Source organism: Monodon monoceros, unplaced genomic scaffold (assembly GCF_005190385.1).
Source record: "Monodon monoceros isolate NGI ecotype Baffin Bay Population unplaced genomic scaffold, NGI_Narwhal_1 Super_Scaffold_16, whole genome shotgun sequence".
Taxonomy (NCBI): domain Eukaryota; kingdom Metazoa; phylum Chordata; class Mammalia; order Artiodactyla; family Monodontidae; genus Monodon; species Monodon monoceros.
In genome coordinates, this window is record NW_021703772.1 from 39,030,200 (window position 1) to 39,054,750 (window position 24,551).

Consider the following 24,551-nt stretch of genomic DNA (forward strand, 5'->3'; position numbering starts at 1 on the left):
CACTGGACAATTAGTGGGGAGAAGTATTTTATTACACAGCATCACTAACCTGTATTCATCCTGATGAAGTTGGGACCTGGAGCATGATACATTCAATGATAGACAGGTTAAAGGTATCACAGAAAAACTTATTTTCCTGAAGATGTGAACTTTTCACACATTGGAGCCCCAGAGGAAGTTACAAAATGTAGCTCATATCTGATATAGGTTTTGAATTGAATTATACCTAGAAACGTTATAGTATTATATGAACAGTTAGCCAATAATAAAAACATAGGAGCATATGAGCTTCTATGTCACTTGTTGCTAACTTCTAATATGTGTTCCTAGAAATCTGAGAAATGCTCTCTTGAAGAATATATCTGTGTCTTTGGCAAAACTACATTTAGAGTCTTTTCCATCGGTGCTCTTCTAAACGTCATATTTATAAATAACCATACATGTTTTAGGAATAATGCAAGAACATTCCTATAAAAGTTCAGAGAAGAGAGATGATTTTGGAGCAATGAGCAAGAATGAATAAAGCCTATCAAAAAGGATGTGGCCTCTGAATTAGATCTTTCAAATCACTTTCAATAAAACTCTCTCTCTGAATAAAGAGAAGGTATTCTGGGAGGAATACGGTACCAAATAAATATGTTTACTATTTTTAAAATGTTCCACAATGCCTTTTTTTCTTATTTTATAAAGGACAGTCTGACAGATAAATCTATTGATTTATGTTCTAACTGCCATTTATATACATTTGAATAGTGTGTTTATCATTTTCTTAGGCAACAAGATGCTGTCTTAGACTCAGCTACTCTGGATGAAAGCACATTGCCAAAACTAACCACTTCTGCAATAGAGAGAGACATCTTGGTAACAAGCTATTTCTTTTGTCAGTATAATTGAAAGTAAAGGAAGCACTTGAAGGTGCTCTTGTGCCTTTGAGTTTATTCTGTGCTCCTTCCTGTGCAAATACATGGATGTAGGAGTAAAGATGAAGTTCCATAAAATTGCTCTATTGGATTAATGGAGGAAATTATTCTTCCCCTCGTTTCCTAAGGCCACAGTCAGAGAATCTCAAGTCTCCCTGCTCCCTATGTTAAAGCTAGCCTCTGTCATGTATAGCTTTTACATGTCTTTATTCTATGAGAAATTATTTTAATTACATAATGTACATGTCACAGAGCATATTAACTTACTTTAGAAAAAAGTAATTCTTCAATGATTTCAAATATAGAATTTTTTAAAAGCAAATATCAAAGACTTTAACATTGCTAATTTGAAAGTATTTTTTGATGTTTAAATTTTTTTCTGATAAGTGACATGTAAAAACTTGGGAAAGTATATTGACATTAAATGTCCATTGTTAGAGAAATACTATCATGTCTTAAAATGAATTTCTTGTGTACACATTTAACAACATCTGTAAAATTATGGCATGAAATATTAACAGGCCAATTGGAAATTTTGTAAATCCTGTTGGATAATATTTCTGAGATTAATGAATAGGGATACTGATTCACTTACAGCTTTTAAGATCTACTTCTGATTATCAATAACACAAGGACAAAAACGAACATACTAAATTTTCACACATTTATAGAACACTAAATTCTACCTCCACATATATGAGTTCTGTTTAGTACATCATATATTTAGTAATGTAACTTCAAGTTTTAGGGTGTAGTTATGAATTAAGGTAAGAGTTTTAATTTTCATGAAATAAGTTTTTTTTTAACTTAGGAGAGCTCAAATAATGCCAATATGAATTGCAAAAAATAATTTTTTATGATTTGTAAATACTCTCTTCTACTAAAACTTTAATTTTGCTCAGTGGTTTTAGTTTTGATAAATACTTCTTTTATTATAGTATTAAACCCATCTCCATTTCTCATTATCTTTTCTGTAGAGATATTACTATTATATCCACCATGGAATTGATACGGACCACGTAGCCCCAATGGAAGATTCTTGGCTGGAGCATGTATTGAATTTAGTCCCCCAACATCTGAAAGTCCTCACTAACAGCATACTTGCATTATCTGATGAAATGAGAGAAGATTATCTTCTTAGTGTAAAAAAATCCATAGGTAAATCAGTATTTCTCTTTCTAATTTGAATGCGTCTTATTAAAGATAAATTTTAAAAAATTTAAAGTTAACACCTATATTTGAAACTATTTATATTTATTAGGCTGTTTCTTGTATTGTGGTTACATTGCTTAAGATCTCAGGCAAATTTCATTAATAAAATATAGCAAAAATTTTTAAAAACCGTCTTTCTATTTGTAGGGCTATATCCCCTAAACAAAGGACATAACTGAAACAAATTTTAAAATGTTAATTAATTAATATTACTGATACCATAAACTAGAGTGTGATTAATTACAAAACTACTGCTATGGACCAGAGGTTGGCAAACTACAGCTCATAGGCCCAATCTGGCCCACTGCCTGTTTTTGTGAATAAAGTTTTATTAAACACAGACACACACATTCATTTGCATATTATCTATAGCTGCTTTTGCACCATAAGAGATTGTTGAGTAGTTGTGATAGAGACCTTGTTGCTCACAGAGTTGAAAATACTTGCAGTCTGGCCCTTTACGTGAAAGTTTGCTGACTCATGGTATAGACCAATAGGCTCTAAGACTGACATTATCAGAGCCATTTAAAAAGTACTCATTTCCAGACCCATCTGAATTAAAATCTCTGGAGGCAGTCTTTCAAATCTGTGCTTTAAAAAAAGGTTCTTCGATTGGTTGCGATAGTAAGCCTGATATAATTGATGCTATGTCAAAGTTGGAGAAATCATACTGCTTTGAAATGGTTGCGGGACCCTTCAGGGAGGAGGGCATTCACTGCATTGAAGACTCCTATTGAGTGTTTTGATCATGTAAAGAGCCATATCCTTGCCCCCAAAGAGTTCATAGTGTAATGAGGGCCATGGACAAATCACTAAATTATAAAGCAAAGTAGCAAGTACAGTGAGGAGAGAAATCGAGAACATGGTCTAAGGGAGAAGAGGTCCTGCCTGACTTGTTAGGAAGGACTCTGTGGCACCTGAACTGAGTTGTGAAGGATGAACATGTACAGACTAGGGAACACGCATGGCCTAGGAAATGGTGGGAATGATGGCAGACAAGAGCGAAAGGCTCTTCTGACCTTGCAAGCGGCTCTGATGGCCAAAGAAGAGGGTGCATTTTGGGAAGGGGGTAGAATACTAAGGGCCTTACATGCTTTCTTTTAAGCATTTGAAGGTAAAGGAGAGTCACTGAAGGATTTTAGGCAGAGGGATAAAAACATATTTGCATTTTAGAAAGAGCATCTTCAAAGAAAAGCAAGAAAGTTAGAATTAACTGAATTAAAGACTGCAGAGGCAGAAGTAGCTCACTTTACTGATTTCATAACAAGGTAGTTCTATGCTCTTAAGCAGTTTAAAAGAGAACAGCAAAGCAATATGTATCTTTCCTCAGTGAAGGGAAACTACTGCTACTCTGTATTGTTGACCTTCAATTCAACAAGAACAATTTTGGTGGAAGAGCTAAAAAGGAAAATGTATCAATAATATTAAGAGCAATGATTTTCGAATGAAAGAACAGGAACATTGTTAAGAAAGGGTATATATATTCTCAAAGACACAGACATCATAGATTTTCTCATAAAAATTTTAAAATTTTCCTGTGTTTATAAATGCACAAATCTCTCATTATTTTAAAAAAACTTAATGTAAACAATTTTAAAGGAATTAGTTTTGCAATTGCTTGGGAAATACTATAATTACTATAAGGTTGTTGATCAGAACTTTTCAATTTTCTTTTAGTTGATTTTGTTTTAAAAGATCCTAGAGAAAAGGAAGATGACAGAAAGGTAGAAGAACTTCCACCCCATCGTGCTGAGTAAGCAATCAGGTTTCACTAAGAATATTGATTTTTTGCAATCATTTCTCTGTATGTGGATATATTTATACACTGGTTATATTTTCTCATATATGTTTATAATTTGTGTACTGCATATATACAACTGATCATACTATCTTTGTTTATGTATTTAAGCCCTAACATGTTATGTTTACAAATTGATGGATAGATGGGTAGGCAAACACACACTGACAGATGGATGCCTATGTGGTTAAAACATAAGTGCTCTGGTGAAAGACCTTGATACAGATCTTTTATCTCCACAGCTCCAAGCACAGGCTTTAGATGTATTAGGGACATGAAAGCTTGAAGGCAATTTGAATGCCCCAAAACACAGTGGGAATGTTGCAGAAAATATGCAAACACAGAATATATTACATGGATTAAAATATAGAACACATATGGGAAAATCCACTTGCTATATATTTTCCCTAAAATAACATTTAGGAATACATCACTTAAATAGTTTGAAGAATAGAACTTATGTGATTAAGTAACCACTTCAGTTTCTTTTGTATCATTTAAAAATGCCCCAAATTGTTTCTCTTAACAACTAAAAAAAAAAAAGTCGATGTATCTTCTATGGAGAACAGCTTTTCTCCCAGGGATAGACAAAAACTATCCTTTGTAATTGTAAAGGTGATATGACCACAAATGAAAAACTGAATTAACTTTACTATATATTAAAACAAGACTAAGTGTTTAAAATCAATGAGAATAAAAAACATTTACTGGCATAATATGTAAATGTTTAAATATACCCTGAAAGATGAAAATGGCCCATCTTTAGTATATAAAAGATGATTAGTCAAGTCGGAGGAGTTACAGAATAAATATCTTTAAATAGAATGTTACTGTTTATGATTTTGTAAGTGACCTTTACACAGTCAGAGGTGAAGTTCAAGAAGATTTCCAGGCTGGAGTATATTCTTAAAATGTTTTAAAAACAATAGGGACATAAAATTTTTAAATGTTTCCTTAAAAAAACATTCTTTTAAGATATATATAAAACGTAGCTGGCTACTCTTCCTGCTTGATCACTATTAGTTATTTGTGGACTCCATCACATCAAGCATTTAGAGAAAAACAATTGCCTTATGTGATAAAAATTCAAATCTAATTTTATCTGCGTTAGTTAAAAATTATACTAAACCACAAAGAGTATGATTTTTATATACTTTAAAACATAATTACATGTTTTGTTATTACCATAAGGGATAACTCCTATTTTTAATTCAAAATAACTCAAAAAATTATTACTCAAATAAAATTATTACTCAAAAAGTACTTTGACTTTTATAAGACTTTCTGATTTTTAAAGCAGATGACTATTTTCTCTTTGCTTTCAGAATGGAAATTCTTCCAAAACCTTGGAGGAAATCTTTTTTAGCTGCAAGCAGTTATATTAGGGATCACTTGAACGCAGTGAACCCTACAATGTTGGCGGTGCTAGATTTGTGGCACAGTACTTTTAAGTAAGTATTTCTGGTCTTACTGAGGTTTTTTTGTTGTTGTTGTTTGTTTTGTTTAAGAGAGATGAAAGTTATTACATCTTAATTATTTCTTTGACTATTTTAACTATAAATTTTAAAAATAATTACAAATCTAACCTAAGTAAGCATGGTTTTAAACAACATAAAAGTGTATAGGGTAAAAGTGAGCATCGCCATTATGTCTTACCGAGTTCTCCCTTCCCCACCCCCGCCAGATTACCATATATACTTTAAGGGGTAATCACAGTTAAGGGGCTGAATCGCCATGCCTTGTTTTAAGTCCCACAGAACATTAGCTGCTACAGTCATCTATATTGTTTAGAAACTGAGGTAATACTGCCCATGTGATTAGCATGAGGTGAAGTTTCTGGGTGGCTCTTGGGGATCATGCATCTCCTTGTGGGCGTCGTCATGGTGCGAAAGGTGCAGAGCTGGATGTGAAGACTGGTGGGCGCTATGGAGTTACAGACCTTGGCCCTAGGGCTGAGGACAGTTTACCTCGCAGTTGAGAAGTTCCAGCTTCATATTCCCTCCCTTGTGCCGCCCCTTCCAAGGCACTGAGGGGGCATCCTAGCAATAGGCACATGTGGACATAACCTATTTCTAAAATATGCAGAAGTAATACAGATTTATATCATTTTTCTTAAAGAAGCCCTCTCAAAACCTGAATGGGTCCCTGTCTCGTGATAGAGGACATGGCAGCCTGGCCTCCAAGGTGGTCCCATGGGCCTTTTCTCACCCTTCCAGCCAAAGCCCCAGTTTACATGCAATCTGTTCTCCAGGGTCTCCTGGTTCTTAATTGCAGGTATTGTCCTGAGGACACAATAATGAGCACATTTTCTCGCCTCCTGCAGACCAGCAAAGGGAAAGCTAAGAGCTTTGGGTGCTTCAGAAGCACAGCTGTTGTCTCTGCTCTGGAAAGCACCCCTGCACATACACTAGGGGGGCCTCACCGACCAACTTCTCTGAGCTCCTTCCGAAGTTGAGATCCTTAGCGCTCAGGAGCACCTATAACCCTAACCCTGCTCCCAGTCCTGCTTGAGGAAGCCAAGCCAGCCAGAGTCGCCCCAGCTCTGCCACCCTCCCATCAGACGCTCTCCAGTTCCCACCTGTGAGATGAGTGTGGGTTTGTGGTGTCTAAGGCCCCTCCCCTCCCTCACTCCATCCCTCTCTCCCTTCCTTCCTTTTTAAAACAAATTTTAATGTAATTTCTTTACACAGATACATATGTAATTAATATGATTACACAAGTGTGATCATATACACTTTTTAAGTGCAGCCCTTTTTTCTTTACTTTGCCTGACTCCCACCAGCCTGGCCTTTCTTTTCCTCGAACGTGCCCTTCTTTCTACCAACCCAGCCAAAGACATGATAACCATTAGTGGGGCATCTTCCCATACTTTTCTTTGTGCTCACATAGCCAAATATATATGTATATCCACATACGTGTATATACATACATAGCATAAAACTGGCTTTCGTCAATGAGACTGTTGACTCCTAGAAAGCACATCCTTTCAACTTCCCACTGTATAATGTGGATTTCTTTGTCTTCCTGAATTTGTCTTATAGGAAGAGGCCATCTCCCTGCCCCATGCTTTTCTCATTTTGTTTCTTTTGAGTATTGAGACTCAAATATCTCTCCCTGACAAGGCCCATGATCTAATTTTGTCTGCAGTGATGAGATCCTACAATACAGTATATCACTTTCACAAAGGATGTTTACATGCAGTAGTACATTTCATTTTCAAAACACCACCACAGTGTTTATTTTATTCTTTTAATATCCATTCATACATGGAACTGCTAGAACACACTGGGCTGGATGCTGGAGGATGAGCACCATTGCCTAATATTGTTCATAAAGGGCTAGACTTTGTCTATTGTACAATGTCAGGAGGCTAGAGACAAGAAAATGAAAGGAGGAAGGGGAAGAAGAAAAAGTAACAAAGCCGAGATAAGAAAACAGTAAATAGTAGATATGTCCAAAATTAGTGTCCAGGGATGTGGTGGCAGAGATGTTAGTTGCAGCAGCTGAAGCAAACCTCAGAGCTTCCAGGGTAAAGACAAATGAGAAAGAAGCTTTGCAGTCGGTGGGTGGGAAGAGAGCCCCACCAACTCCTATGTTGCCTTTGCCAGCATAAGTTGTTTTTACTCTCTGTGTGAATATTAAGAGTGGGATGGGCAGACCCAAGTGCTGCCCCTCTGAGGAGAAGCCAGCATTGAACACACAGGGCATCCTTACTCTGGGTTAACAGCCATTTGCCCTGAATCTCAGCAGGTCTTGAAGGTACAGGACATCTCTATGTATGGCTGTGGGTTGGGGGATGGTGATACAAAAAAACCATCTGAATGACTCTAAAATGCATGAATAGGGACACCTCTATGAATGGGGATGCTCTCTAGATGGAAATGTGCAAATTCATATCATTCAGTATTTATGCTTACAGAACCCACTTAATGTCAGAGATGACATTTAGTATGCAGTCAAAAACCTACTTAGCACACAGGTATTTTTGCTTGAAAAATGGTGTATGTCAGGGACACATGTATATACAGTGTATATATGAGTATAGAAATTATCATAGGATATATATTACAGTATAAATAGGATGTCTAAGAAAATAAGAAGATAAAGAACAACTTTTGAAATTCATGATTTGATCAAGGTGAGTCCAAGAAAATACTTCTAGAGCACTGTGGATTCATTTACTGTACAGTACTCAGAGAGGATACAACTTAATCAATCTTAAACGTATTAAAAAGACGCTTAACTCATAATAAGAAAAATGCAAAGAGTTTGAAATAAAAACTACACTGGGATATCATTATATTTCCTATGGAATTGACAAAATTCCAAAATACTGACATCATGCTTTGTTGGTGAAGATTGGAGAAATGGGCACCCTTTTGAAGGGAATCCAGTCATATCTATCAAAATTACAAATTCATTTACACTTGAATCCGACAATCTCATTTCTGGGAAATAGTCTAGAGATACACATGAAAATATAGGAAGTGATCCAGATTCAGGGTTCTTTATTGTGCCATTTGTCAAGAGGATTAGCCTGGAAACAACCAAGTAACCGTTGATAGTGGACTGGTTCAATGAGTGATGGTACATTCACACAATGGAATATTATTACACAGCTATGAAATATGAATGAGAACAGTATCAACGTGCTAATATGGAATGGTCTCCAGGATGTATTAGTAAGTGAAGAAAGCAAGTGCAGAGCACTGCCTAGAGTGTGCTACTTTGAATGTAATGAAGGAGAACTGGCAAGAACAGAACTTGTTTCTAAATTCATGGAGCAAGCAAGAAATGTAGGCACTTGGAGTGGGATTTAAGGGGCAACTTGGGCCCCGTGAGAAATGAGATTAGCTTTGAGAACCAGAGATCAAAATCAGAGACTGACTTGGTGTTGAGTCCAGAGTGTTGGGCCAGGACTGTTGAAGTCCCTCTGCCTGAAATCAGTGATGGGTCCAAAGATCAAGGTGGGGGTTTCAGACTGTGATGAGCATCAAGTGGCAGGTGGGAGGGATCCATGACTGACAGCTGAGTCTCCCGAAATTGACGTCCGCTTGCATGCTGCAGGTAAGGGGTAGGAAGAGTTCAGAGGAGAACGTGAGGTTCACAGTCTGGGTGATTTGGGGCTGTTATTTGGTTGAGTGTTCTTTTTCCTGACTCTTCCTGTAGTCTTTTACCAGTGGTTAAAACTGTTGTCCTGGGGCTTCCCTGGTGGCGCAGTGGTTGAGAGTCCGCCTGCCAATGCAGGGGACACGGGTTCGTGCCCCGGTCCGGGAAGATCCCACATGCCGCAGAGTGGCTGGGCCCGTGAGCCATGGCCGCTGAGCCTGCGCGTCCGGCACCTGTGCTCCGCAACGGGAGAGGCCACAACAGTGAGAGGCCCACGTACCGCAAAAAAACCTCAAAAAAACAAACTGTTGTTCTACTGCCAGATGACTGTAGGAATCGTCCTGAGAAAGTAGGACCGGTGTCCGGTGGTATTTTTCCCATCTTCTTAACAATTCAGCCTATTGACCAAACAGGGAATGTTATCAGCAGAGATTTCATGAGAAAGTTCTGTAAAACTTCTGTAAAGGCCTATCAATCTCAAAACATGAAAGGTGGGTGGCCTGTGCTTAGAATTGTCTAAATCAAACACTGAGGAAGTGCAGGGAAAACTGGTCTGGTTGCTCAGTGGCAAAGTGAATTCTAGGTGCTCCTGCCCTAGCAACTGCTCTCCTTCAGTGCTGCTTCACACAGCATGCACCTGTACCCTGACTGATAGCTACAGCTTTGAAACATAAAGTCATGTTGAAAATGTTGACCAAGAAGCATAAAGAGAGCAGATTATGTTTAGTATGTGCTGTCATGCTACATTTTTTTTTTTTTTTTTTGTGGTACGCGGGCCTCTCACTGTTGTGGCCTCTCCTGTTGCGGAGCACAGCCTCCAGACATGCAGGCTCAGCGGCCGTGGCTCACGGGCCCAGCCGCTCTGCGGCACGTGGGATCTTCCTGGACCAGGGCACGAACCCGTGTCCCCTGCATCGCAGGCGGACTCTCAACCACTGCACCACCAGGGAAGCCCTGTCATGCTACATTTTAAAAGTATTTTATTTAAAACATTGCTGTATACTGCTCAGTTGCGCAGAATAACACATTACCAAAGATTCTCCAGCAACGGTTATACCTACTTTGTGCCTAATGTATCACTGATGTCACGTACTAACCTCATGGTAACCTGAGAGATGGACTTTTGCTTGTGAAAGGAATATAAATAGATGTGAAACGTGTTTTGTCTACTAACCAGTATTTTACACTGGTTTTTAAGTAAAAATTAAAGGTGGTTTTTAATAGTGTTTCCTATCTTTCAGATAACATAGAAATCATTTAATCATGTGGAAATTAAATAGCAATTTCTCTAATAGGGAAGAAATCTGTAGTTAAATTGAGGTGACTAATACAATGGTACTAATAGGTAGCGTTGTTCTTTCACTTTAATCTGCCAGAGAAACTTCTTAACTGACTAAAGCGTGTATATAACAAAGATCATAGTGATGTAGTCAGAAGTGAAAACTCTTGGCTGGAGTAAGCACTGTGTTTTCTGAAAAAATCAAAACCAGACAGGTTCAAAAGATTTTTATACACTGGGTCTTAATTAGGTGTGAGAACTCCCTCACTTCATGGCTCTCCAATATCCAGGGTTGCTCTCTTTTCAGAAAGGGTGGAATTTTTATATTAGGAGTACTGGACCCTGTAAGTTTTGAGCCCTGCCTCTTTTCCTGTTTTAATTGTTCCAGTTTGAAAGCAAAAATCAGTCTAACCTAACCATCAAATTTCAGTTATTACATCCTTCTTCTACTGCACAGCACAGTTTCATAATATCAGATTGTGTTCCTGCTGAATTTAATTATATTAATTATTTTTAAAATTAAAATATGTTCTTGAATATTTTTATGAAACACAAATTTTAGTGATAAAACCTAGGAATATCATTTTTTGAGAAGGGATCAATTAGCAAAATGTTACATTAAAAAAAAAAAAAACAACTGTCGGGCTTCCCTGGTGGCGCGGTGGTTGAGGGTCCGCCTGCCGATTCAGGGGACACGGGTTCGTGCCCCAGTCCGGGAGGATCCCGCGTGCCGCGGAGCGGCTGGGCCCATGAGCCATGGCTGCTGAGCCTGCGCGTCCGGAGCCTGTGCTCCATAACGGGAGAGGCCACAACAGTGAGAGGCCCGCGTACCGCAAAAACAAACAAACAAAAAAAAACCCCTCATACTTAAATCACTGTTCATTTTCATCTCTTGCAGAAAATTACGTTTAGTTGATGTAGAAGAATTTCACAATTGCCAGGATGCATTAGAGCTGTCGACTTTTCAGAGTATTGTCATGAAACACATGGAATCTGCCAAAGAGACTCTACTTAAAATGTAAAGTTTTGAAGTTTCATGTATGAAAACATAAATTTAAAAATGTGATTGGTGGGCTACTGCAATTTAACTGCTTTTAGAAAATCTCATTTTAAAAAGTTTGTAATCATTTCCGTTTGAGAGTTAAGTATGATATCTTTAACTGCCTTGCTCTGTGATGTCTATCCAGATGTTCTACACAGCATAGATTGTACAGAAACTAAAATGATTATAATTGATACTTTTTCTCAATGTCTGGTTTCTACCCTCTGCTCTGGGAGTAGGGGTGGATAACGTGGGGGAATGATCATCAACTAATCGTTCACCAGAGATTTATTTGAATCTACTGTTAATACATACAAGGTAATGTGCCTGTTACATTTTGGTTTTGGATGGAGGATGCAGAAGAGTTTAAAGAATGCTTAGGTGGGGAAAATATATTCTTTAAAGGAGTTTATAGTTGTATTGGGAAGTTAGACTTAATTAAACATCATCTTGGATTGGCCCTTCAAATTGGGATAGCCACATGTGATAATTATCGATACTGGTGCCAGATAATACGTTCTGAAACAATACAGTAAAATTGTCTTTGTCATGGGCCATTAAGTTATTATAAATGGGACATTAATATTAGATCAAATTTAAGATAACAGAGGACATAAAACTCCAGCACGGCTTCATGATTTCCAAGAGGTACTTAGAAGTGTATCTTGACAGTTTAAGACTGAATCTTCCCTTTATATTTTTTCTTCTCTAATACGTTAGAATCAAATTCTTTGTCTGACATTACTTGAAAGAACTTTAGACTTCTATGTAGTATTAGTTCACATAAAAAAAAAAATAGAGGAGAGGTGCAGAATGAAAGTGCATAATTAATTGCAGAGGAGAATATGACCCCGTAAGGACAGAATAAGAGTAAATTATCTTGATCTATAACTTCAGGGTTCTACCCCAGGAATACATTCCCACTGCAAATTTTAGTAGACTGGGTGTGTCAAAGTACAGAGTAGAGGATAAACCTTTATTGAATGATTTTGCTGAGAGATGTAGATGGATTAACTGTATCTCTCTTTTTTTTTTTTTTTTGCGGTACATGGGACTCTCACTGCTGTGGCCTCTCCCGTTGTGGAGCACAGGCTCCGGACGTGCAGGCTCAGCGGCCATGGCTCACGGGCCCAGCCGCTCCGCAGCATGTGGGATCTTCCCGGATCGGGGCACAAACCCGTGTTCCCTGCGTTGGCAGGCGGACTCTCAACCACTGCGCCACCAGGGAAGCCCTGATTAACTGTATCTCTTGATGCCTCCTGATTGATTCTAAGGGAAGAGCCCTCTGACCATGCTTTACATAGTGAGCCAGAATGTGTTTATCATGGCTAAAAGGCAGAGTATCAGCTCACCGAAATGGAGAAACAATTAGTAAATGATTAATTATGACATCTATGCTAAACCCAAACGTCTTCTCTTAGTCCTTATCCTCCACTTCCACTCAGCAATTGCTGTGGTTTAATCACCACCGCCTTCTGTAAGTCTCTGTTCTGTGTCCCTGTGCCCATTTCTTTTTGATCTCCTTTTCTGGCTCTACTTAATCTCACTATCTTTTCTAAGAGTAGAGGCTCTCCAGGTGTTTGCTTTTGTTTTTCTTCTCTATATTCTCGACAGTTTCATGATTTCGTCTGTCTTAGCTGTCTCAAGATGTTATGTTTTCTGAGCTCTGTGCCCTTATTATAAATTTTCTACTGTATATCTCCAATTGAATGCCATGTCAGCACCTGATTCTCAGCATTTCCATAACAGTACTCATTCTTTCTTCCAAGCCTGCCATTCTTCCTCCTCTGGACCATTCCCAGGCCAAGTTGAAAACTTTTCGACTTGTTCTGTCTCTTTGCTCATCATGTACATTCTCACCATCCCCAGCCTGCCCCCAGCCATATTCAGTGTATTGCTAACTGTTGTTTTCTTGTTGAGATATATTTTGCTTATCATAAAATTCACCACTTTAATGTGTATAATTCAATGGTTTATAATATATTCACAAGATTATGCAATGATCATCACTAATTCCATCACCCTCAAATGAAACCCTGTATCTGTTAGCAGTCACTCCCATTCCACCCTAACAAGCCCTTAGCAACCACTAATGTACTTCCTGTCCCTGTAGATTTCCCTACTCTGAACAGTTCATCTAAGTGGAATGATACCATATTTATGTCTGATTTCTTACACTAAGCATAATGTTTTCAAGGTTCATCCATGTTATAGCATGTACCAATACTTTATTTCTTCTCATAGCCAAATAATAATCCATTGCAGAATATATTAATACCACATTTTGCTTATCCATCAGTGTGGGTTGTTTCTACTTTTTGGCTATTATGGATAATGCTTCCATGAGCATTTGTTTTGCGTAAACATTTGTTTTCAGTTCTCTTCGTTGTATACCTAGGAGTGGAATTGCTGGGTCATATGATAACTATATTTAACTTTTTGAGGAACTGCCATGATGTTTTCCAAAGGGTTTGTAAGATTTTACATCCCTAACAACAATGTATTCCTACCATTCAATTTCTCTACATCCTTGTCTATTGTCCATTTATTTATCTTTTTGGATAAATATCCAAATCATTGCTCATTTTGTATTCAGTTATGTCTTTTTATTTTTGAGTTGTAAGAGTTCTTTATACAGTCATCCCTTAGTATCCATGGGGGATTGATTCCAAGAAACACCCCCTCCCCCGCAGCAGATACCAAAATCCACGGATGCTCAAGTCCCTTATATAATATGGCATAGTATTTGCATATAACCTACACATATTCTCCAAATTATCTCAGATTACTTATAATACTTAATACAATATAACTGCTATGTAAGTAGTTATAAATACAGTATAAATGCTATGTAAATAGTTTCTGGCACATGGAGAATTCAAGTTTTGCTTTCTGGAATTTTTTCCTGATATTTTCAGTCTGTAGTTGGTTGAGTCCACGGATGTGGAACCCATGGATACAGAGGGCTGACTATATATTCTGTGTTGGTGCCCTTTATCAGGTTGAGGAATTTCCCTTTACTTTTTAGTTTCTTAATTGTTTTTATTATGAAATAATGTAGAGTTGCCAAATGCTTTTCCTGCATCTATTGAGATGACAGTTTTTTCTGTTACTCTGCTAATATGGTATATTACCATTGGTTTAATATATTGAGGCAACCTTGCATTCCACTTGGTCATGGAGTATAATCCTTTTTATATGCTGCTAAATTCAGTTTGTATTTTGTTGAGGATTTTTGTGTCTATATTTATCAAGGGTATTGATCTATAGTTTTCTTCTTCTTGTGATATTTTTGTCTTGTTTTGGTATTATGATAATACTGTCCTCATGGAATTAGTTAGGAAGTATTCCTTTCTCTTTTTCTTTTTGAAAGGCTTTGTGAAGGATTGGTGTTAATTCTTCTTTAAACATTTGATGTAGAACTCACCAGTGAAGCCACCTATTCCTGGATCCTGACCTTTTAATTTTCTTAGAATTTTTTTGATAATTAATGTATTTACTTGTAATAAGTCTATTCATGTTTTCTGTTTCTTCTTGAGTCAGTTTTGGTAGGTTGTGTCTTCCTAGGAATTCGCTAGGTTATCTAATTTGTTGGCATAGAGTTGTTTATTATGTTCCCTTTATTTCTATAAGATCAATATTAATGTCTCCTTTTTTTCATTTCTAATTTTAACAATTTGAGACTTCACTCTTTTTCTTGGTCAGTCTAGCTATAGGTTTGTCAATTTTGCTGATCTTATCAAAGAACCAGCTTTTGGCTTTGCTGATTTTCTCTATTTTTCTGTTCTTTATTTTGTTTGTTTCCACTCAGATCTCTGTTTCTTCCTTCTCCTTGTTTTGAATTTAGTATTCTCTCTTTTTCTGACTTCTAGTAAAGTTTAGACTATTGGATTAAGATCTTTTAAATATATTTTAATGTGTTTACAGGTCTAAAGTCTGACCACTATTCTTCTGTATCCCATGAATTTTGATATATGGTGTTTTCATTTTCATTCATCTCAAATTATTTTCTAATTTCCCTTTTTTTTTTTTAACTCATTGCCTGTTCAGGACTATGTTGTTTAATTTCTGCATATTTGTGAATTTCCACAGTGTCCTTCTGTTACTGATTTTCTAATTTTGTATGATTTTCATCATTTTATATTTACTGAGACTTCTTTTATGGACACCAAGTATTCTTGATCCTCTCTCAGAAGCATCTTCCATGTGTACTCCTTTCTGTCAATTCCCACTGCTACTACCCTTGGCAGGCCCTTTTATCCTCCCATATAGCCTACAAACCACTGCCAGGTGAATCTTAAACATCCCCTAGATCAGTGCCTTCCGTTTGTTGACAAAATAAATCCACAATTCTTAACCTGCCTTTTAAGGTCTTCTGCAACCTGGACCTAACCTATCTTTTCTATTCTCAGTTCTGAAAAAACTTTCACCTTGGGCCATGCCTGTAGAAATAGTCACGTTAAATTAAAAACGGCATGGCTTCTAAGATTAGCCTATAACCATACCTTACCATTGTTAAATGTCTATCCAATTGGTAAATCTGTAGACTCTTTGTTCTCCTTTTTAACCAATTGTTGGTTTTTAAAATAGTTACTCCTTGTTTGTTTCCATCTGTGAGATGGGAATTCTAGGAAAATTTGAAAGTTGCTCAGTTGCTCCCCACTTAAACTCTGTGACTCTTAGCATTGTCATCTTTGCAGACATAATTGTATCAGATTTAATCAGAGGTTAAGGGGATTAAAACAGAATAAGAACCTCTTGGATACTATTAGCAAAATTTTATGTTTTATACACATATTTATAAAAACTTTACACAGCAAAGCAACCATCAGCAAAATGAAAAGGCAGGCTACTGAATGGGAGAAAATGTTTGCGACTAATATACATCTAATGAGTAGTTAATATCCAAAGTATATAAAGAACTCATACAATGTGATAGCAAAAAACAATTAGATTAAAAATGGTCAGAAGATCTGAATAGACATTTTTCCAAAGAAGACATACAGATAAATAACAGGTACATGAAAAGATGCCCAACATCACTAATTATCAGGGGAATGCAAATCAAAACCACAGTGAGATAACTTCACACTTGTTAGAATGACTATTATCAAAAAGACAAGAAGTAACAAGTGTTGGTGAGGAGGTGGGGAAAAGTGAACTCTAGTGGACTGTTGCTGAAAATGTAAATTGGTGCAGCCACTCTGGAAAACAGTGTGGAAGTTCCTAAAAACTTTAAAAATAGAACTACCGTATGGTCCAGCAAGTTCACTTCTGGGTGTTTACTTGAAGAAAAGGAAAACACTAATTTGAAAAGATATGTGCACCTCCATGTTCATTGGAGCATTATTTACAATAGCCAAGACATGAAGCAACCTAAATGTTCATCGATTGATGAATGGATAAAGAAGATGTTGCAACAGCATGGATGGGCTGTGGAGATATTATGCTAAGTGAAATATGTCAGACAGAGAAAGACAAATACCATATGGTCTCACTTGTATGCGAAACCTAAAACAACAACAACAAAAACCAGGCTCATAGATGCAGAGGGCAGATTGATGGTTGCTAAAGGAAGGGAGTAAGGGGTGGATGAAATGGTTGAAGGGGGTTAAAAGGTACAAATTTACAGTTATAATATAAATAACCCATGGAGATGTAGTACACAGCATGGTGACTCCAGTTAACAATACTGTGTTGTGTATTTAAAAGTTTCTAGGAGAGTAGGTCTTAAAAGTTCTCATCCCAAGAAGAACAAAACTTTAATTATGGTGACCAGTGTTAACTAGGCTTATTGTGATCATTTTGCAATACGTACAAATATTCAGTCGTCATACTGTACACCTGAAACTGATATAATGTTATATCAGTTATGCCTCAATAAAAAAAATTATGCCTCACGCTATCTACAGCACATAATGCAGCTCATTCCCGGAGAAGCCCCTCTGTGTCTTTCAGTGTCCAGACCAAATGACCCTTCTTCCATGAAATCTTTACTGTTACCTCATCAAAAGTGATCTCTTCTTTCTGAATGCCTCTGACACTGTGTTCTCTTATTTTTCCTTTTATAATATATATTTATGTGTGTGCATTTTCCCCTCCACTCACCTATAAGTACTTTGAGGACTGAGTAATATTTAGTACCTCAAATGTTTTGTACATAATAGGAAACCCTGTAAGTATTTTTGAGACAATGATTGAATAATTTTTTTCAGTGTATTTTCTATTCTTTGTCCTTTTTCCAGTCTTACAGCCCTGGACTTACTCCATCTCTTGCCTGGACTATTGGAGATTTCTCAATCCCCTTCATTAATCTGGTGTTGCCCTTCTCTACTTACAGCCCTGGACTTACTCCATCTCTTGCCTGGACTATTGGAGATTTCTCAATCCCCTTCATTAATCTGGCATTGCCCTTCTCTACTTCTCTACTTCATTAATCTGGCATTGCCCTTCTCTACTTAGTATTTGCTACTTGTCCTCCTTTGTCCTTTTACCTACTGCTTTAACAGTGATGCCCCACTGCAGGAGGATCTGCTGTGTATTCACAGAGCGTGAGCCTGTCCCAGGTTCTTGTGTTTAGCTCCCAAGTTCTGCAAAAGTCCTCACAGACTTCCCTCCACTTATTTTTTCCTACTTTCCAGTGTATTAGCTCCGTTATAGACAGTGAAATGATCAAATATATTAGCCCTACCTCTCCCACCTATTTTTCTTAGTATATTCTACTTCAGGTCCTTTTGTCAGGTCTTCCTCATTTCATTTTTATCTATTCTTCAGTGAAATTTGCCATCTTCACTATAGAACCCTTCTCTATTACTTAAATAGAAAATTATGTCTCTATTCTTTGATTTCAAAGCTGTTTTTCTGCCATGACACATTGCCTTCATTATTATGAGAGAGAGGGGATCATGTCATATCTTTTCATATCTCCCATGACACTGTCCCTAGCACACAGTAGGCACTAAACATGTATTTGTTAAAGTGATGAATACATACATTTAAAACTTTGATCTCTCTTGGAGCATTCAGGCAACTCCTGAACTTATATTGACTCCTTGTTTTTAAAAATTTATTATCTCTTATGAAAGAGGTACAAATATTCCTTAATTTTAGTGTTGGACAGTGGTTTTGTAAACTGAAAACTCCACTTGTTACCATCATAATGTATCTGTATATGAATTTCACTGTTTTCCTTTTATTACAAGGGTACATATACATTTGGAACTTGTTTTAAATCGGTCAGTCTTTCAGGATTTCTCATTAAGGAGGATAAAAAAATAATATACTTGATTTTGTTGTTTTGTGCCTTGTTTTCAACTATCATTGTGAAATAGATAGAACAGCATAAATTACTAGGTGGGCTGAGTCAAACAAGCCCTCCCTTGATTTAATGTTATTCACATTTTAGCTTTAAACTGACAAATCCATTCCCTGAAGAGCAATTTCAGAGACTGGGGAGGAGTATCTTGTAATATCCAATAAAGTTAATTGTCATGTTATTCAAAAAGTGCAGGAATAATGGTTCCAGGAGTTCGATTTACCTTTTTATCACAGCATCATGTCGTTGAGCCATTTTCCATTGGCTATGATTAAAATTTCTTTTCCCAGGAGGAGTGAAATATGCTAGCGCTTATATTTCAGAGTGGATAATGTGACTTGGCAATATACCTCCCTATAAAGACCTTTAGATGTTCAGAAGTTACTGTTAATGCTTAATGTAAGAGGAGTAATTCATTGAAAATAGTAACTTTTAAAAGTCTTTTGTTCTTTGAAGGTGGTTTCCAGAAGTGCAGAATATTTATTACCAAGGTAATAAAAAAAAGCTATTGCCAACTGGTGACAGCAGTGCCAAGTTGGAATCTTTTTTCAACTGTGCTGCTACACTTATGACTTTACAGCTGCAGGACCTCACTTTGGTTTCCATGCAAGATTTCATGGACTTAATTGCACAACCCCCCGTAAGTAAGGTTCAGTTACACCAATATTCATTTACCAATTTATTTATTTTCAATTCTTTCAGAGTGGATAATTATAAAATAACCTTTACCAGTGGAAGAGCAGAAAGTATATCTTTAGACCTATTACACTTAGGTGTTTTTTAAAAAAAGACTTAATGTCAACCTGCATATGTAGGATATATTATTATCATCACATTGGTGAGGTTAGTGGAAATAAGTAAAAATTCCCATAATTGGGAAATTTGGGTCATGAGGGCTGGGGGAGATTTCTCCAAAGAACTCTTTTCTTTCTGGAAGAAGGTCCTATTAAAGGGTGAGTGGAGTCTGGGAATTTGAATGTTCTCCTCTTGGGCTCCTTCTTTGATGGTTCTAGAGCCCCACTGCTGTGCAGATCTTCCTTTTTCTGGAATCTTGACCCTATAGTTGATCTGTAGGCTCAGTGGATACCAACTGATACCAGCTGAGTCTCGCTGGGAATGACTCGCTGGGAATGGCTCTTGCCGTTTTTGGTACAGTTCCTCTTTGGCTTAACTGTCTAGGACATAAGAAGAAGGGTGAGCTCTCATGTATCCTAATTGGGACCAGTGCACTCCTTACTCTATCACAATTCATATGCATATATATATGTATACTTTATTATATATATATAACTTCTTTGTTGCAGGATTCTGTTAGAGCTTTTGAACATCCAGGTTTTGTCATAAGGCTGATTCTTGATAACGACACCATTAAGTTTGAACCTGATTTCAATGACTATATAGACATCCTTCTAAATGTTTATGATGTCATGATTAAGGCTGTCAGTTTTGTGCCAAGAGTTGAGGCAAAATTGTATTCCAAGTCGGTAAGTAATAAGGATATTCTTATTGCTTCAATTTGCATGATGGTATTTGCTTCAAATAACTTCTTTTAGTATAGACAGGTATCCTCTGCTTCACAGAATACCAATGGCCTAGTAACATTGGCTTATAAGGCAGTTTTGCTTTAAAAACATACTATTTTCCCATTAGCTTCTCTTAAATACTGGTTTCTATTGAACTCAGCTGAAAACTTTCTGAGGGGGAAGAATTAAAGTTGTGATCTGGTTTGAAGCCATCAATGAGCATTTGCTGTAGCATTCACACCATGCTGTTGACTGCTGTTACACTTTTCCAGCTCTGTAAAATTCTCCTCCAATTAGCTACCTTCCTGATACACCTTCTTCCAGGAATAGTCATGTCTCCTTACTTCCAAATCGTAGATCCTACTTCCCTTTTCTCTTTGGCCAAATATTTAGCAAAGTTCTGCTGAACTATGATATTTCAACAGTAGTTATTGCAGTCTAGTATATGAAATGAGCATGTCTGAAAATTCCTTAACTTAAAAGCTTTTCAAGTTTTTTAAGTCCAAACAGTAGCTTTCTTCTTCCTTTTTCATTTTTTAAATAGTGTACGAATATTTCATACATACAAAAGAGTACAGGAGGCCAGTGTTTAAAGTTTTAAGCAGTAATAAACACCTTCATACCTTCCATCTAACTTAAACAATGACTATTACCTTTAAGCTGTACCTCCCAATTGTTCTTCCCTGTTCATATCCCTATCCTTCTACCTTCTAGCAAAGGAATCACTATCTTGTACTTTGTAGTTATTTTTTAAATTAATTTTTATTGGAGTATAGTTGATTTACAATGTTTTGTTAATTTCCACTGTACAGCAAAGTGAATCAGTTATACATATACATATATCCAGTCATTTTTAGATTCTATTCCCATATAGGTCATTACAGAGTATTGAGTGGAGTTCCCTGTGCTATACAGTAGTTTCTTATTAGTTATCTATTTTATGTATAGTAGTGTGTATATGTCAATCCCAATCTCCCAGTTTATTGCCCTTCCCTTCCCCCTTCATAACCATAAGTTTGTTTTCTGCATCTGTGACTCTATTTCTATTTTGTAGATTGGTTCATTTGTACCATTTTTTAAGATACCACACATAAGCGATATCATATGACACCTGTCTTCCTCTGTCTGACTTTGCTCAGTATGACAATCTCTAGGTCCATCCATGTAGCTGCAAATGGCATTATTTTGTTCTTTTTTATGGCTGAGTAATATTCCATTGTATATATATACCACATTTTCGTTATCCATTCCTCTATCAGTGGACATTTAGGTTGCTTCCATGTTCTGGCTATTGTAAACAGTGCTGCAGTGACCATTGGGCATTTTGTAGTTATTACTCTGAATTCTTAAACATAAACTTACTACATGTCTGTATATCTGTAAACAATTTCTCTTTAGTTTTTCTATGTCTTTGTATAGATGGAGTCATCTTATAAATAGTCCATGACTTGTTTTATTTTACTTAACACTGTGATTGTGACATTATTCATGTTGAGAATATTGTCTTCTTCATAGAGCTTCTAGTTTTTTTTTATCATTTTATTTTTATTTTCTCGGAATCCATTAACTTTTCTTTTTTTCAACTAGGCTTGGTCTTTTTTTTTGTGTGTGTGTGGTATGCGGGCCTCTCACTGTTGTGGCCTCTCCCGTTGCAGAGCACAGGCTCCGGATGCGCAGGCTCAGCGACCATGGCTCACGGGCCCAGCCACCCCGCAGCACGTGGGATCTTCCCGGACCGGGGCACGAACCCGTGTCCCCTGCATCGGCAGGCGGACTCTCAACCACTGCGCCACCAGTGAAGCCCGGCCTGGTCACTTTTGATAGTCTCTTGTACTTAGTCATGTATTCATTACTCTTCTCTGTTTGCTGATCTGACTCCTGTTCCTGGTCGTTTATTTCTGTGGGTGTTTTTTTTTGTTTTTTTTTTTTTTTTTTGTGGTACACGGGCCTCTCACTGCTGCGGCCAACCACTGCGCCACCAGGGAAGCCCCTGTTTTTTATTTATTATTATGGGCTTATACACACAAGAACTTTATGCAGGGAAGTCTTTGAGGCCTTGATTTGGGTTGGTTCCTCTGGATTTTGCATATTCTCTTGACATGTGCTCTGGAGGCCCCTGCAAACCCAGGACGCTTTTTTTTTTAATGATTTTTTTTTTTAAGGGAACTTTATTTTTATTTATTTATTTGGCTGCGTTGGGTCTTTGTTGCTGCGCGTAGGCTTTCTTTAGTTGCAGTGAGCAGGGGCTACTCTTCATTGCGGTGAGCGGGCTTCTCATTGCAGTGGCTTCTCTTGTTGCGAAGCACGGGCTCTAGGCACGCGGGCTTCAGTAGTTGTGGCTCGCATGCTCAGTAGTTGTGGCTCGTGGGCTCTAGAGTGCAGGCTCAGTAGTTGTGGCTCACGGGCTTAGTTGCTCTGCAGCATGTGGGATCTTCCCGGACCAGGGCTCGAACCCGTGTCCCCTGTATTGGCAGGCGGATTCTTAACCACTGCACTGCCAGGGAAGCCCCCAGGACCCTTTTAAACAAAATTCTTGCCTGAGGATTTTGTGGACGACACTGGCAGTGAGTGTTTACCCAAATGTGTAAGAGAACAGGCTTGTGGGTCCAAATTCTTAAGACGACCATCCTTTCTCTTCTCCACTGAAAAACAAGGACAAAACAAGACTTTTTCCTTTCTTACCCCCTCATTTAAAGGTTCTGTCAGCTTTCAGCATTCTGAAGTTTTGTGTCCTTAGAACCCTCATTGTGAAGTTGTGTCACTTTTCATTGTTTTCATTGTTCCTGGCTTTATGTAGGGGTATCAGTTGACTTCCCACCTTACTCAGGCTTCAGGCTTTGTTTCCTGACAACCATTCTCTCACCCATGCCACCCAGCCCCACATATGTGCCCATCCTGCTGGAGACTCATTAAAGCAAAGCTTAGGCCACCAGGGATCAGCAGAGTCCCCAGGGCAGCTGCTCACATCTGCATATAGTTACCTCCTGATTCATGTATTATCTCATGTTTGGCCCCTTAGCCTTTCCTTATTATTTTACTGCCTTAACCATGCATTATAAAAGTTATATTTGGCATTTTCCCCAGCATATTTATGTGTTTTGAACTAGGTCGTTGTTTTCAAACAGGGTATCTATTCCTCATATTACCATAAATAGAAGTCTCTCAAGAAACTTACTGTTTACTTTGTTTTTTTGTTTAATTTCAGTTCACCTATTGCATCCTTTTGTATTCTGTTCATACCCTGCCTTCCTCAAGAATGACTAGATGTAGCTTATGAAACAGACAGATATAACAGGTTAATAAGAGTTACTAGATAAAGTTTGAAGTGGAAAAAAGTATTATAATCATCTGAATGAAGACAGTTGCTATGATTTTATGCTTATAAAATATGGCTCTAAGCTTCCTGGTTTCTACAGTAAAGAGGAAAATATAACAAGTTTTAGACTGCTCAGGTATTTTTTCTGGTTTCAAATTTTGAGAGATAGGTCTTACCTGGGGCATTATACGTGGGGTAATGATTCTAAAACCCTATGTACCAGTATCATGTGGTGACTTTTAAAATTACAAATCCAGGGCTTCCCTGGTGGCGCAGTGGTTGAGGGTCCGCCTGCCGATGCAGGGGACATGGGTTCGTGCCCCAGTCCGGGAGGATCCCATGTGCCGCGGAGCGGCTGGGCCCCGTGAGCCATGGCCGCTGAGCCTGCGCGTCCGGAGCCTGTGCTCCGCAACGGGAGAGACCACGGCAGTGAGAGGCCCATGTACTACCAAAAAAAAACAAACAAAAACATCCAGGGGTCCCTGCCACCCCCATTCCCTGCATCTAGAGATGTAGATTTACAGTGACAGCCTGTACTCAGAAGTAGGTATACTGGTAAAATATCCCTAGATGATTCTGGCAGTCCCTCAAGTTTGGAAGCAAGTGATACAGAGGGTACTTGAATATTAATGAGCTTCACATTAGATCCAACAATTTCACATTGCAGTACGTAATATATATTGCTTTATCCTAAAGTTCTTTTTCAAAAAATATGACACCAAGCATCTGCTGTGCCCTGGGGGTTAGGTAGTGGTGATGATGGTGGGATTCACTAATGTAGTCATGAAGTATCTAGTTCTGAAAAAGTGTGATTTCCTGAAATGTCCACTAGGGGGCACAGCGGACAAATGCATCCTGGATACCTGAACAAATTACCCAGTTCTCTAAGGAATCCTTTCATATTCTCAATTTGAAAGCTGTAGAATATTCACTACTGGCAATGATTTTTGTTTGTTACAGTTAAAAATCCCTTTTTCTGGACAACAGGTAGAGACTATTTTTTTTTTTTTTTTTTTTTTTTGCGGTACGCGGACCTC

At 37.7% G+C, this 24,551-nt stretch overlaps 1 protein-coding gene across 1 annotated transcript in view; it reads left to right on the top strand.

Annotated features, from left to right (window-relative positions):
- Positions 1-24,551, top strand: part of DNAH7 (dynein axonemal heavy chain 7) — a 245,609-nt gene that overhangs the window by 31,227 nt on the left and 189,831 nt on the right. Inside the window, exons 6-12 of the mRNA XM_029225556.1 lie at positions 774-861; positions 1,898-2,078; positions 3,810-3,885; positions 5,256-5,381; positions 11,217-11,336; positions 19,132-19,315; positions 19,980-20,159. Coding sequence (XP_029081389.1) covers positions 774-861; positions 1,898-2,078; positions 3,810-3,885; positions 5,256-5,381; positions 11,217-11,336; positions 19,132-19,315; positions 19,980-20,159 — 955 coding nt within the window. The remainder of the gene's footprint in view (positions 1-773; positions 862-1,897; positions 2,079-3,809; positions 3,886-5,255; positions 5,382-11,216; positions 11,337-19,131; positions 19,316-19,979; positions 20,160-24,551) is intronic.